General features: G+C 41.1%; 1 protein-coding gene across 2 annotated transcripts in view; it reads right to left on the reverse strand.

The window, feature by feature from the left end:
- Positions 1-3,962: 3,962 nt before the first annotated feature.
- LOC148024712 (uncharacterized) overlaps positions 3,963-15,582 on the reverse strand; it is a 123,692-nt gene continuing 112,072 nt past the window's right edge. Inside the window, exon 14 of one of the 2 annotated variants that reach the window (XM_087694359.1) lies at positions 3,963-4,575. In XM_087694359.1, coding sequence (XP_087550485.1) covers positions 4,438-4,575 — 138 coding nt within the window. In that variant the 3' untranslated portion in view covers positions 3,963-4,437. The remainder of the gene's footprint in view (positions 4,576-15,582) is intronic. The other variant, XM_087694360.1, reaches the window with a different exon arrangement.

A 15,582-nucleotide genomic window follows, 5' to 3' on the forward strand; every position in this document is an offset into this window, starting at 1 on the left:
GCTCATTCTCTCTCTCCTCTTAGCTTTTTTATTACAATTGGTATTAGAGCTTAGGTCCTTGGTCCATTCTTCTTTCCTTTTCCTCATATTCAATTACATTCTACAAAAAAAAAAAAAATCATAGTGCAGACAAGTACAATAGGGACATGAGTTATAAGAAGCTATAATGGAGTACCACAAGGTGTTGACAACCTTTCTTGAAGTTCTCATAGAAACCCTGGCCAACTTGGAGGTACGCATGTCAAATTTAGCAACTCATCACCAACTTTGAGGTAAATTTTTAGGGATTCTTGGTTAAATAAGGTTCAAAAGACTTGGAGAGAGTTTTGACTATAGTTGCTTTTTCAAAAGAATTTCTTCTTCTTCATTCTTGAGAGCTTCCATGGATTCCGAGCAAGAAACCTCCATCTCTCTTCTTGTTCTTCATTCCCCTTGGATCAAGGACCCTATAGGAATATTCCTCTACTATCTTGGAGCATTTTAAGCACTATCAACAAGTGCTATAGGCCAGCAAGAAGCAGAAGGGAGGAAAGCTAGGTGAAGCTTAGCATATTCTAAGTAGTGGATGAAGAGGAGGTTGCTACAAAGGCTTGAAAAGGTTAAGGTGGAGCTCTCGGCTTTCATGTAGACACACATAAATCTTTCCTTAACAATATCAACAAGCATTTGATGTTGCATAGAGATACCTTGAGTGTGCATCTGAAGGAAATCTTTTGGATGTCCTAGTGTATAGGATCACTGAAGGAATGAGCCTTTCCTTTTGCTATCAGAAATTTTCAAACCTTATGCTTCAGCATGATAATTGTAGTTGGAATATGTATTCTCTACTAGAGTTTTTGATTTATGACTATATCCCTACGGTTTTACATCACTCATCAACATAGCTCCGTGCGATGGCAACTATCTTTCATTGCCATGTTTTAATTTTTACTTACTTCTCCCTGATCATTTCCTCTTGATAATGCTTGACATGATGTTTGTACAGGATCATTGAAGGAAATGAGCATCTTGCTTTGAAATCAGCTTTTGAGAAATTAGTCTTTGCATAGTTAACACAAACAAAGATCATAAGAATTAAAACGCCTTGAGATCCATCCAATAGTAACTATGTTTATCAATCATATTTGGGGTTGGGCTAGATGCAACAACCCCATGGCTAATGAAGAGCTCAAGGAATTAGGAAACCCTAAGTCGAAGAAAAGACCAATGCTTTTGTACTTGTTGGGAAGAGGGCTTGGTTATCGATCAATGTAAGCGGTTACTAGGACCATTTTCTTGGGCAATTGAGGTATACCCTTTAAATACTTAGGACCCTAAACTAGGTCAGCGGTTGATGTGCTTGGTTGGGCCTCATCATTCTCTTTTTCTGGTGTGTCCTCATGGGACATAGCCGCAACCTCACTAGGTTGTGAGGGTAAAGCTGCCTCTCTTTTCGAAGAGTCTAGCTCTTCAGCTATTTCTCCTACGTTTAACATCTCATCCAATTGCATTGGCAGTTGTTGTGTATCCCGATTCTAGCTGGATTAGGAATAGTACCCAACACCAGACACCAAAAGCCAAATAAAAATTCCTATAATTACAAAATTCCCATAACTATTGAACAAGGGAAGGTCGGTCATAGATTGTGACTATTGCAGGTCCCACATCTTCTCTCTCTCTCTCTCTCTCTCTCTCTCTCTCTCTCTCTCTCTCTCTCTCTCTCTATATATATATATATATATATATATATATATATATATATATATATATATATATATATATATATATATATATATATATATATATATATATATATATATATATATATATATATATATATATATATATATAAAAACAAATAAGACCATTATCAAGGTTATCCTCATTATTGCAAGGAATAGGAAGAGATTTTATGAATATCCTCTTCTACAAAGCATGCTACTTGCATGAACCTTTGTAAGAATATATTTTATTGATGTTCTTGTGTTTACTAGCTTTATCATAGAATGGAAGTCCATTCAAAGAATCAATATTAGAATTAGAATGCTATATTAAGGCTATGTCAAATTTCAAATACCAATTTTCAAACATGATATACATAATTGTACATATAAGAAGAGAGGGGCAGTAAGATAAGATAGAGTAGAAACTAAATGTCCAAATGGTCAAAAAGGGACATGGGGTGAACTCTAAACATTGAGGCTAACTTTTCATCATAAAATCTCATGAAATATTTTATCATATAAATCTGGACTAATCCTCTAGGATGGTATATTATATCTATACATGGAAGCAATAGCTATTTGATGAAAAAGTATAAATGTTAATAGCAAACAAGATTGAGAGCAGTTGTAGGAGCATATGCAAGGAGAGAGAAAAGGAAGCGATCATAAACATGACTAATAGACCATGAAAGTTTAAGCTAGGCATCATAATGTTCAAATATGTATATAGTGTAAACTCTAGTCCTCTACATAGTGAGGCAACTACTATGAACCTCTAGAGAGATTGTCTAGGGATAAATAAGAGACTAAAATATCAACATCAACAAAATATACTAAGCTTTAGAAAATCCATATATCATCAAGAAAAAATAGCCAAATAACTCTCATGTGCATACAATATGAAGTTAGAATACTCATTTGACATAATGAAACAATCCAAAAATTGTCTAAAGTGGAATGTATTGTTACGAAAATTTATTGTGAATTTTAAGGTACTATGAAAGACTATAAATGGTCAATAAGCTTAGAGCTTTGCATTCATCCCCTTAATTCCTTGGTTCTTAAATTATGTTTGCCAGATTAAGATAACTACACCTTTCCAACAACACTTATACCATTTTTTGGCTTAGCTTTTGCAATAGTGCTAACTTTGAGTGACAAGTTTCCCTAGCATATATAAGTTCAAAAAAAGTGTGCAAAAAAACTTCAAATTAGTAACAATCTAATTTCTTTTCATCACTTTCTATATCACAACCTCAAAACTGACCCTCCTACACCCCACCTTTCACCCTTCCAAAGGCCTCTCTCTCTCTCTCTCTCTCTCTCTCTCTCTCTCTCTCTCTCATATGAGGACTTTGGATCCTATTGCCATGTCGTAGAGTGTGAGGACCAAAGATGCATAGGGCTTTTCCTCCTGGAACTTTAGAGGCATCAAATAGCACAATTACGAAATAGGAGACGAGCTCACCCAAAGGGACCCAAGCAAAGGACTGATGGGTTTCTTCCATAGAAGAGACCCCATGAGCAATATTAGCTCAACAAACATATTCATCACATCAGACTACACCTACCCCATGTCACAAAGTCACACTAGAAAGGCCATTGCACTTTGTCAATGATGGCAACCTCAACCATGGGATTGACAAATCAAGGACCCATGTTATAGTCAAATTAGAGCCATCATTGCAAGACATGGGAGACTTACCCCTCAACACATTAGCAAAGTGGCTTGGTACCACATCATGGTTGGGATCTGTGCTAATTGTGACATTTAGAGAAGAGCTACTAAAGCTAGATATTTTATATATTTAGCTTTTAGACATATCGATCTTTAGATGTTAGTCTTATACTAGGATGCATTTTTCTTTCACTTCTACAATGATTTTGTTGCCATTAAGAATCATTCTAGGTTAATTGTTTTGGTTATCTATTTGCTTTGATAATCAAAACTTGTATTGACATGTCTTATTCTTATATAATGTTGTGGGCGATTGTTATTTAGAGCTACAATATAGGATTACGTTGAACTCACTCAAGGCAATTGTTTCAAATCTTAATAGATCTACTTAGCAACATATGGCATGTCACATGAATATGATGGTTGAGGCAATTTCAATACATCGAAAACTTGATCTGAAATTCTTCTGAAGTTTGTACAGAAGTGCATCAGTGAGATTTCCCACCAGTTTGCCACCAGTTCAGATATCTGAGGTGCAAAGTGTGAGTGCAATTCCAAGCAACAAAGCACGATAAGGCAGGTGGGTATTCACCTGAAAAGCAGCATTGACTCCATATAGGAAGAAGCCGCAATGAAACATAAACTTTCAATTGCATGTTAAGGGATTCAGGAACCAGTTAAAGCAATAACAAAGGACAGGTTATCTGAAAGGTTTGTGACATGTTCTTTAATGGTCACTTCATTTTGCTATAGATTGGAACATCAATCTTGTAGAGCTAGAAAACAATTCATCTTGTAAGATAGGCAATTGAAAAATGTACATCCAATAATAGTGATTGGAGCATGACCATGAAAATAAGTGCCTTCGAGCATAATCATTACAGCTGAAAAAATCATTTCACAGACGCAACGCAGCTAGACAAGGATTGGAGTCCATCAGCGACATTATTTCAATACAGATGTACATCAGAGCATCGCTCTCACAGAGCTAGAAAACAATCACTCACAAGAAAAGAAAATGCACAATGTGCATCCATTAAAAGCTTTGCAGCGTCATTAACTCGGTATCAATACTGTCACACGCACAGAGTGATCAGCAGAGCCAGTCAAATATCTGCTTTGGATTGGATGCCAATCAACCGATGTTATTCCAGCATTGTGTTGAATGGTTCGCTGGGTTTTCCTTTGATGCATCTGTGGAAAGATATCATGATTGAGTTGTTTCTTTTGTAGAAAAACCAGACTGTAAGATGTACTCAAATAGCATAATTTAGATAAATCATCGGCATGGCTACTGTGGTGCAAAAGCAAACAGATGACTACTGGAGACTGGGACATGATTCTTTCAATACTTCTCAATCAGGACACCTTTCACTGCACTCTGTTGCACCTACATTGGCATTTTTGGGCAATGATTATTTTGGGACATCGTTATTGTATTGTGAATGCTGTGTGTGTGTTTATTATGTCAAACTGGTTAATTTCTATTCAGGTTGTGTCATGTGATAAATGTAGCCCATGCTTCAACTATACAACACATCCATGCACACAAGCCAGCTACACGCCCAGTACCACTTCAAAGTAATCCACTCCTAATGTCCCACCTATCATATCTGCAACAAGAAGTCAATAGCAAAGTAGATTTGGTTGTTTCTGCAACAAGATGTCAATAGCAATGTAGATTACCTTGCTTGGAGCATAATAATGAACATTCAAACATTCAGCCCCCAATATATCTTTGGAGAATGAGCTCCAACAATATGCAAACATTCTTTCTTGTTAACATTTCTCCATAGTATCTCCATGGCATCCCAACTCCAAAGTCAGTTCTCACCAAAACAAGCAGTGAAAAACACAGGGGCTCTTGTGGGGAGCATGCACACTCTTCTACTGCTGCTCACAGTTCACCCTCCATTCTTTGCACCCCTACTCTTCCTTCTTTCCTAATTCATCATATGCAGGTTTCACTCCTAGTGGGTGTCGAGCAAGAAAAATTAAAGGCCTTTATTAAAGCTAAATTATCATGCATTTTGGCCTACTTTAACTGCATAAAAACAGTCCCAAAAAGAATGGTCAATTAAAAGGCATTTTGTCTCTGACAATAGGATAAATCCCCAAATCCCTCATATAAGGACATTTTGTGGCATCCATCCCAATCCCTCATTCAATTTCCACTCCACTGATTGCTGCCTTTCCCTGAATGACTGCTACCCAGCCAGTTGGAGGGCCCACCCTACCCTTCCAGTTGCTGCTCCTTGCTGCTGCTGCAACCCACCTCTTCCATTGTGTGTTACGTCTTATTTGTACACTCCATGTACTCTCTACAAATCCGAGCGTATCTTCACAAGGTATGAGAGCAAGTGCTCTTCCAAAGAATATCCTGACGGCTATTGTGGAGAGCATGTTTGAACAAGCAACACACGATTGACTCGTAATGTCTCAAACAACATGTTGGTAGACCATGGTATCTACTCAAGCTTCTCTTGCTTTGGAAGCCCTAAGGCCGCTTTATTCTCTCAAGGAGGAAAAAGCACCATTGCCTCTTCTCCTTCTCCAACTACATTGGATTTTTGGGAAATGACAAATGAGGAGTATATTGAATTCTTGCAAAGAAGGTACCCTCAGTTCTATCCTCCACATAATCCTCCATTTACACTCTACTTACAAAAGCACATTAAAATGTGCATCGTTCAGCACATTCAACTAGTGAGCATGGTCACCTCCTAGTTAAAGGAGGACATACCACTTTCAAGTTGACTAATGATCCACCATCATCATCACAACCAAACCATGTGGCAAGTTTGTATAATCCATTCGATTTGTATGAGCAACAAGCTCTCTGTTGCTCTCTCTATTGTACAAGAACCGTCTATAAGTTACCTAGGAAATCCGTACCTCTTGTTTCAATAGCATTGCAAGTTTAGGATCTTCAGTAGGCTGTTTTTCATTTCCTCAAGATAACTTAGGTCCATGTTCTTAAGATTTTAGGCCTTCCATAGGATCTCCACCTCATCCACAAGTCACTGCCACTTTGGACCCCGGTGCTCCATTGTCAAGAATGCTAGTTGACATGAGGATGTGAATTTTTTAACTTATTGCTTTGGCATAATTAAGTCGTTGCACGTGGGGTACACATGTGAAGTGCAAGTTATTTTTGGCACCGTGACAATCAAACCCTAGCTTGGAGAGTGGGGAACATTGGCAAAGGATGTGTTAAGTTGTGGTCCACAGGTGCCAATTGGTGCCCAGTGGCAGTAATACATCTACTACCCAAGTATGTTTGGGACACATGGAATTGGTGCTAGTCAAACTTATCTCATGTTTAATGCTGTCATGATGAGAGAACAACAAATGCACCTTCTTTGCAGCCACTAATTTAGATAATGTGGTGCCCAAAGGTAAAGCAAAAGACTCCAATGCAGGTGGCAAGGTGGTGAAGTTTGATACATTCAATGGTGCACAAGGATCCCCAAACAACCAGAAAGTAACTAACGTGGTTCATGAGACATGAATGAAATGAAACAAAACCTATGCTTTGTCTCTTCATTACAAATGGATGGTAGATTTGGTCACTATGCCTACAAGGCTTTGGTAAATGAGATATCTTGTGCTTGTGTCTGAGGATTTGACAAATCAAGAGGAGGGAAGAGCTTTAAGCATTAAGACTACACAAGCTATATGTCGGTTTCTCTTGGAAGAGGTTTTTTGCCGATATGGAAGTGTTGGCAAGATTGCTGCTGACAAAGGGGAATTCGATGCAGATAACGCTCATGAGTTGTCATGGTTGGGGATAAATTTGGCATTAACTTTAGCTTATAATCCTGAAGATAATGGAAAGAGTGAGAGGGGACACTTGCCTATCATTAAGGCATTAGCAAAGTCATGTAGAGATAGGAAAAGGAGTGGCCATGGATATTATCGTACGCATTATGGGCTATTATCGTACGCATTATGGGCTGACAAGACAATACATAGTGCAATGACAGGTTTTATGCCTGTTGAGTTGATGTATGGTCAGAAGCCTATTACGCTGATTAAGGAGGTGGTTGCTACTTGGAGTGTGTTGCCATTGCAAGAAGGGTTGAGTAGAGAGGAATTGCTTATTTTGCACATTAGACACTTGGAAAGGAGACCAGAGGATATTGAGGCAGCAATTTCAAGATTACGGGTAGCAAGGCTTCAAAACAAGAAAAGGTTTGACAAAAAGCACAGGCTCAGACCAAGGGCGATACAAGAGAGTGATCAATAGTTCAAAGAATCAGCATAGTGCTATTCAGAAGGTCTCTAAGCAGTGATTTTCTTCGTATGTGGCGAGACATGTACATCACAATGCTAACTATTCTCTAAGTGAGTTGGATGGGGCAGCATTGAGGATACCCATTGCAAGGGAGTGAATCAAACTCTTTAAGAGACGAGAGTTCGATGCATACGAGATATAGGAGTTGAAGACAAGTACTATTCATAACAATGCGGAGGAGGAAGAAGAGGATGATATGGTGATGGATGATGAGCACTCCGAACCTGTAGATGATTGATACTCTGGCACATGTCGGAGAATGTACAGGTCTAGAAGGGGTGGATGTTGTACGATTATATGTCTAGGAGTTGAAACATAGGAAGAACCGCTTCTCAAAGAACTTTGTAGCATACATGCAGGATACACTGTACGGGCTTTACGAGAAGATCAATTGCTTCAGTATCTTGTCTGTGTGTAAAGTACCAGTGTTTGCTATGTCATGAAAAGAACTAGAAGAGAAGGTCGTCACACATTAAGTGATAACTTAAGTTCGTGAAAGATATGCATGAGACCTTGTGTTAAGGACTCCGGGAAACTAAAGGCAGGAGTTTGGGGCCTATTTTGAAGGAGAAAAGTGGCATGCTATCCAAAAGGGAGAAGGACACAGCAAAACAGCGCAAACTTTCAGCACCTTGAAGCTAAGAAAACGTGGGAAAAAGGAAGGGAGATGGGGAAGCATATTATGGCTTATGTAAAGCTTACAAGCCAGGGCACAAAGGGGGAACCATTAAAGCTTATGGGAAAGAACTTGGAAGAGGGCATTAGGACTCATCTATGAAGTGTCTTTGCTGTCCAGAATAGGGCACTACAGCAGTAGAGAACTTTCTTCATCTATTTCATCAAAGTTCATAAAGCTTTGGGCTTCAAGGCACTCTCTGATACACTTCCAAACATAGCCTTGCACTTGAGGTATCAAGAGAAGGACTTTGTGGCTCTCTTGGGGCTGAAAAGAGCAGTGAAAACAGGGTATACAGCAGCCTATGTACCATTGTAATAAAAATCCAGCATATTATTTGCATGTGGATGCTACAAGTGAAGACTTTTGCTAGTTTGCAAGAGACAAAGGCTTGATGTACAGGAGAAGCTTTCTTTGGATGCACTTGAGGAGATGAGTTTTCTCTTATGGTTATGGGCTGAATTGAACAGGAAATAACAGGGTAAAACAGGGCAGCATGCTGTCCATGGTGTTGGGAAGCTTCAATCTTGCTTCTGAATGCATCTATTGATGGAATTTTGCTCTCTAACACTAGGGACAATTCAAGCACCATCAAAACTCAAGATTGAGTGGATTGGGAGCAGCAAATAGGGTTTTTTATGCTGCTGTAATAAATTGTCATAAAAGGGCCAAAGTAGTATTTGGTAGCCCATACAGGATTTTATGCCTTCTATCGCTTCGTATATGTCCAGATGATAGATGCTACCTTCTGCCATATAGTTGCATGATTAAAACATGGATTTTGAAGCCTATATACAGCAGCGAATTGATTAATGCCTGGGTATTAACTGAGCTATTGGCTCAGAGTGTTTGGGCAATTGTTCTGTTAAGGGTTTACATTGTTACTTGCAATGCATGCATTGATCTTGAACTAATGTAGATGTGATTAATCGAATAGCTTTGATTTGGCTTCATACAGTGTGTTTGGATTTTGGAATTCCATAACCAGTTGTTTTTCTTAATCTTTTCTATCTTTACTCTCTGTAACCCTTCTTTCCAAAACTCCCATCGTTAAGGCCTTCAACCTTAAATGTCTGACAGCAGTTTGTTCATCACGATTGCCCTCTAGCCCCTACCTCTTCTTACTCTTTGCAACGGTGATGTCCTATTTCCTTCACTCAAGAGTGAGTGGCTTGCAAAGCCTCAAGCTACCAATGAGGGCTTAGACAGAGCTGGCCCTCTATGTTGAGGATAATGAGGTGATGCTAGAGAGAGTGAGACTGACACTAGCGACATGTTTTGCATGGTAGTAGGTGCAAAAATCAGCTGGTAGAAGTCAATTCGTTTTCTCATAGACTTAAATTCTAGCACCAAGTGTGGCATCCAGTTGTTTTTCTTAATCTTTCCTATCTTTACTCTCTGCAACCCTTCTTTCCAAAACCGCGTTGTTAAGGCCTTCAACCTTAAATGCCTGACAACAGTTTGTTCGTCACAATTGCCCTCTAGCCCCTACCCCTTCTTACTCTTTGCAACGGTGATGTCCTATTTCCTTCACTCAAGAGTGAGTGGCTTGCAGAGCCTCAAGCTACCAATGAGGGCTTAGACACAGCTGTTGGACTCAAAGTATGTAGATGACATTGCCCTCTATGTTGAGGATAATGAGGTGATGCTAGAGAGAGTGAGACTAACACTAGAGACATGTTTTGCATGGTAGTAGGTGCAAAAACCAGCTGGAAGAAGTCAATTCGTTTTCTCATAGACTCAAATTCTAGCACCAAGTGTGGCATCCACTTGTGTTTCAAAGGGGTGAGTAAGTATCAGCCTATCAAGTGTTGAGAAACCCTTCACTCTTCGTCTGCAATTTGCGTTTTTGCGTTTTTGCATTTAGGGTTTGCAGCCCCAAAAAGGGGTGCCACCCTAGACAGTCTCTTGCCTATTTATAGGCTACCTCTGTCACTCATTCTTTACGGCTGATTCATTCAGTCCGTCACCTCTTCTCTCCAGTCCCTCCACTACCCTCACACCCCTTCAGAAGGACATTTCGGTTTGTGGTTCGTGGTTGTCTTCATCATCTTCCTTGTGCTATGGCACCCTTGTTCCCTTGTATCACATTCACTCCATGATTTAGAACTTCATCATTCCATTCATCAGATTTTCTTCTCTCTTCTCTTCTCTTCTCCATGTTTGCCGAGTTCACTCCATGTTTCTCCTCGCAAACCCTACTATCTCATTGGTACATCATCTTTTGACATGGTATCAAAGCTGGATCTGCTCAAACAGTGGCAAAGATCCTCCACTCCATTGATGGCCAAGACCGGTAGCGGGTTCGACATCCACTTCTCTTCTTCTTCCACTGTATCAAAATCTCGTTTTTGCAGGTTTTAGGTGTTTTTAGCTTGCTGCCCACACCCCTTTCGTGGAGGACATCGCAGTCTCAGCTGTCCCTTGCTGTCATCTACAATCGGGCACCTATTTCCAGTCTTCCACCCGCAGTTTGCAATTGTTTACAGCAAAGCGACTGTTCCTGATTGCTCTCCATTCAGAAAACAATCTCGTCTTTGCAAACTTCAGGTATTTCAGCTTTGCTGCCCACACCCTGGACGTGAAGGACATCGCGGTCCAAGTTGGCCATTGCTGTCTACAACAGTCTGGCGCTTGTTTCCAGCCTATCACACACTGTTCGGAGCTGATTTTAGCATGCTGATTGCTACTGCTGGTTTTTTCTGCGTTTTTAGTCTCTCTCTTCTCACTTGCGTTTTTCTACTGGTTGCAACCTCTTACTGCTGGGCGTATCCTCCTCCCATTAGCAGCTCACTTCCAACCCTTCCACTGCCCTCCTAGCCCTTGAGGCGGACATTGCAGTTAACGGTTCGTGGCTAACCTCTTCCTTCTTCAGCAAGGCACACTGGTACCCATGGCTTCTTTACCAACACATGACCAGACTACTAGGTGCTCCTACTGTGGCATCATCAAACACACCACCGATGCTTGCCGACTTCGACCTTTGATCCCCACCCCCCCCAGGGTATATGCAACTTCCACCAGGCACTCCTTGTGCCACCTCTCCTTTTAGGGCCATAGAAATTGTTCTGCATCGGCTATCAGAGTACTATGCTGAAGGCAATAAGACGCATCTGATGTGCACTAAGTCCTTTCGAGCACATGGAGGATCAATTGGCACTACAATCTCCTAGAGATTGTTGCAATGCCAACAGCAATCTTCTCCTACCTATTTTCGAGTACAGTGGCTACCACCACTCGCGGTTTTGAAGTCCACTCCATCGAGAGACAGTGATTGTTTGATACCGTCTCCTTGTCAGTCCGCTCCTTCGAGAGACAATGGCTGCTCGATTCCTTTCTCTTCTTCGACTTCTCGGTCCGCTCCACTGAGAAGCAACGACTATTACCCACTCATTGCTTCAGTCTGAGCCCCATCCTTCACCCTCGCCTACTTAGGTTCGAGAGGCTAACTGTGGGCATTCTTCACCACCCCAGATACCTTCTTCGACACGACCGGCGCCACTTCCTTCATCCTTAAACATTTCAGAGTTCGTGATCCATGAGTTTTTGGATTCCCTACCTACCACACAGGGGGATTCAGAGGGGGATGATCTTTCTTTGCCCTCCAAGGGGGCATCTACATCTACTGCGACTTCAGAGACGATTCCTATTTCTCTACTTTCAAAGGGGATCCCCACCCACCACTCAATCCTTCGCACACCTTGGCAGAGGCCTTTTACCTTATTTTTCTATCTTTGAATAGGGTGGCTTCCTTCCAACGATCATCCCACTTATTGATTTCGAGGATCTCAAGGATCTACCTAGATTGGAGCCCTGGAGGTTCAGCCGCAACCTGGTGATGAGGCCTTCATATTCCTTCTTACATGGATGCACGGAGCTAGTGGCTTCTCTCTTGAGGTTGAGTTTTGGGTTCTCCAGTTTACTTTGTCTACTGTTCTTTACTATAGGTTACCTTTCAGGTGCAAATCTTGGATCTGAGGGATCCTCTACGTCTTCTTTCTCCTCTTCTCTTCTTGCCTTGGTCACTTGGTCAGCATGGAGCCACCTCCCGAGATTGAGTACAAGCATATCCTTGTGGTTCTCAGCACCACACAAAGTCCAACATTCCTTCTATGCATTGCATGTTTTCATCATCTTTGTACTAGGGCACTTGGACAAGTGAACAATTTCCCCACGAGGGACGCTGTCCAAGTGACACCTGCTGCATGAGCATTCTTCAACATGTAGCATTGCATCTCCACCTCACTCTTGTTTCCCTTTTTGGGCCTGAGAGGGGGTGTTTCTTCTCTCTTCTCTTCTCTTCTCCACGTTTGCTAAGTTCACTCCGTGTTCCTTCCCGCAAACCCTACTGTCTCATTGGTACGTCATCTTTTGATATCAAGTATCTCCGCTTTAAGCTGGGAGTTGACATCACAACAGCCTAGCAATTCATACAAATGCTTGGCTTCATCAGACAAAAGCCAACCTACTAGAACACAATCCATCTCTCCTTGACAAGCATGGCTCTAATGGTCAACTAGGTTCTTTTATAGCGATAGCTTGGTACATCACTTCCTGCTAGTGTTTCTCTTTGATACCTGGTTTAGCTATGCAGGCTCGTGCAGAACTTCCTATGGGCCAAATTGGATGGACCCAAGGATTCTCATACTAAGGTGACTTGGGACACCATCATCCATCATTGCTCAGAGGGGGGCCTAGGGATCATTGATCTAGAGTATCTCCTTGGCAAGCAAGGCCCTAGTGGTCAACCAGTTCCTTTAGTGATAGCTTGGTACATCGCTTCCTACTAGTATTTCTCTTTGTCATGTGAGGTTTAGCTACATCACCTAGTGTAGAACTTCCTATGAGCTAGATGGACTAAGATGTATCCTAGGATTCCCGTACTAAGGTGACTTGAGAAACCATCATCCATCGTCACTCATCAACGCAGGGCTTGGGCCCAAATCATGATTGAGAGTATGAGTGCCAAGCCCTTCTAGCAAGCTAGTGCTCCAAGGGCTTAGCCCAAGTGGAAAAACGTGGTAAGTTCTCCTTCAAGAGGGCTTTTAGGAGTGCAAACCTTGGCTAGGTGGGAGGTGAAAATCATCCTTGAGGTAGATCTACACTACAACATCGACCATGATACCTAGATCATCCTTCCTTCACAGCTTGCTATAGGTCTGGCCATGTCTATGTAAGGCCCCAGAGTAATGGTTTCAAGCATGCCAAGAGAAGTTTGATTGATAGCCTATAATCTAGAACCCGCAAATCCAAGATACACGGCTGTTACAGCTAGGAGGGTGCTCTCATATCTAGTGGACTAGTTGGGAGGCAAGCTCTGCTTGCTCTATTAGAATCTAGAGGGATGTTTGTAGTATGGCACATTGGGAGGTTCTAGCAGCACTCTATAGGATGTCAGAAGGGCATAAACATAATTGTTAGGTACGACATGATATGATACTAATTGATACTGTATGGTATGATAAAACATGGTACTAAATGGTACCTCAAGATTTTAAAAGGTACAAAATACGATAAAATACATTATTCTCTCCTGCTTAATTTCTTTGGATAGACAAAGGTAGAAAAGTTGTTTGAATCTCAAACAACATAATCCCATAGGAAAATCGTACTAATATTAAGCATTTAACCCATCCCAAAGTATGGATTGGACTAGAAAAGAAGTGTCCAATTAGTTAGTAACCTATGGTACTAGTACATACAATATGGCACCTATAGTACGATATAATATGAACCCTTTCATACGTGGTACTAGTGCAACTATGGGGGTAGAGGTTAAGAGAAGGGAGATTGATACACCGGTCACGTAAGAGTGGCTAGCTTCTCCTCTTAGTGAGCTAGTGCAAGCACAGAGGTGTGGTCTGCTCAATTCTCCCTTGTAGGCATTGATCCCACAAGATTTCGGCTAGCTTCTCGTCTTAGTGAACCACTGTAACCAAGAGAGGTATGGGCAACTCGATTCTCGCTTGTGGCATCCCCTACAGGTGGCAAGCAAACTCGGTGGTACCCCCCATGCACATACTTCACAATTTCGGAATATGGCCGACTAGCTATCAATAGAGGACAAGGTATGGCTTTATCTACCATCCCTTGGAGAAAAATTTGTGTCATCGGCCTCCAAAGGAAGACCCGGTAGCTACACTCATCTGTACGTTGGTCTAAGATCTAGTAGTGGCACCTTTGGATTTAGAAGAGTTGGCTTCTAGATGAGCTAGAGTGGGATCTAGAAGAGTGGCTCTGGCCACCCATGACACTTATCAAGGAGTTATATTGCTTTTTGGCATACACAACTAGGATTGTCTTAAATATTTTAATGTAAGAGAATATGGACTAGTTGCCATTACAAAATGAACATTAGATTGGAGCATAACATCATGGAAACTTTTCACTCAACCTTTTGCTTGGTGGCTGAGGAGAGTGTCCTACTTGATTTGGCTTCTCGCACATGAAGGCCTCGTAGTCAGGTTGGCCCAAATGTAGCAAGGTGGAGTTTGCAAGCATTGCCCATGGTAGCACTTCGAGACACCAAAGCATTATCTTTGGTCATGTTGTCTTCTTTATCGAGTGGCACCTAGCCTGCAACATATAGCTCAAGAGGCCTTATGCTAGTAGTCTATTGGTCAAGGCCGCCACCTATTGTATGAGACAAAGAGACATGGTATGATGTTGATCATCAAGGCAAGCTCTCACAATGTGGTCAATTTGGATGCAATGCCCATCCACCAAGTATTGGAGTAAATGGTGTCACAATCTAAAGTTTGGGTCATGGTCATACAAAGCCAATTAGACCCATCATTGGCAAGCCTCACATTCACATTCAAAGTTATGTACATAGCAAAGAGTTCTTCATTGCAACTTTGGATGGATATGATACACTATTTGGTATGCCAAGGTATTATCAAGTGCATGCATGCATTGATTGATACTCATGCAAAAGAAGTCACTCTCCAGCATAAGAGCAAGAACCATATTTCAAATATAAAGTTAAAAGGGGAATTTACTCCCATTGTATCAACTTTTGCTATATCCAAAGTAATGAAAAATCACCTAGTAATGATGATAATGAATCCATGAGTAATGTGTCTAAGTTGGATAAAGAATGCATAGCATTCTTAAAGGAATATGTGGATTGCTTTTCATTGTCTTTACCGAGACAACTACCACCTGAAAGGCATGAGGATCATGTTATAAATTTAATCCCTAGAAATAGTCCACCGAATTAGCCACC

Source organism: Lygodium microphyllum, chromosome 15 (genome assembly GCF_053477565.2).
Source record: "Lygodium microphyllum isolate KBCC chromosome 15, Lygodium_microphyllum_v1.1.10, whole genome shotgun sequence".
Taxonomy (NCBI): domain Eukaryota; kingdom Viridiplantae; phylum Streptophyta; class Polypodiopsida; order Schizaeales; family Lygodiaceae; genus Lygodium; species Lygodium microphyllum.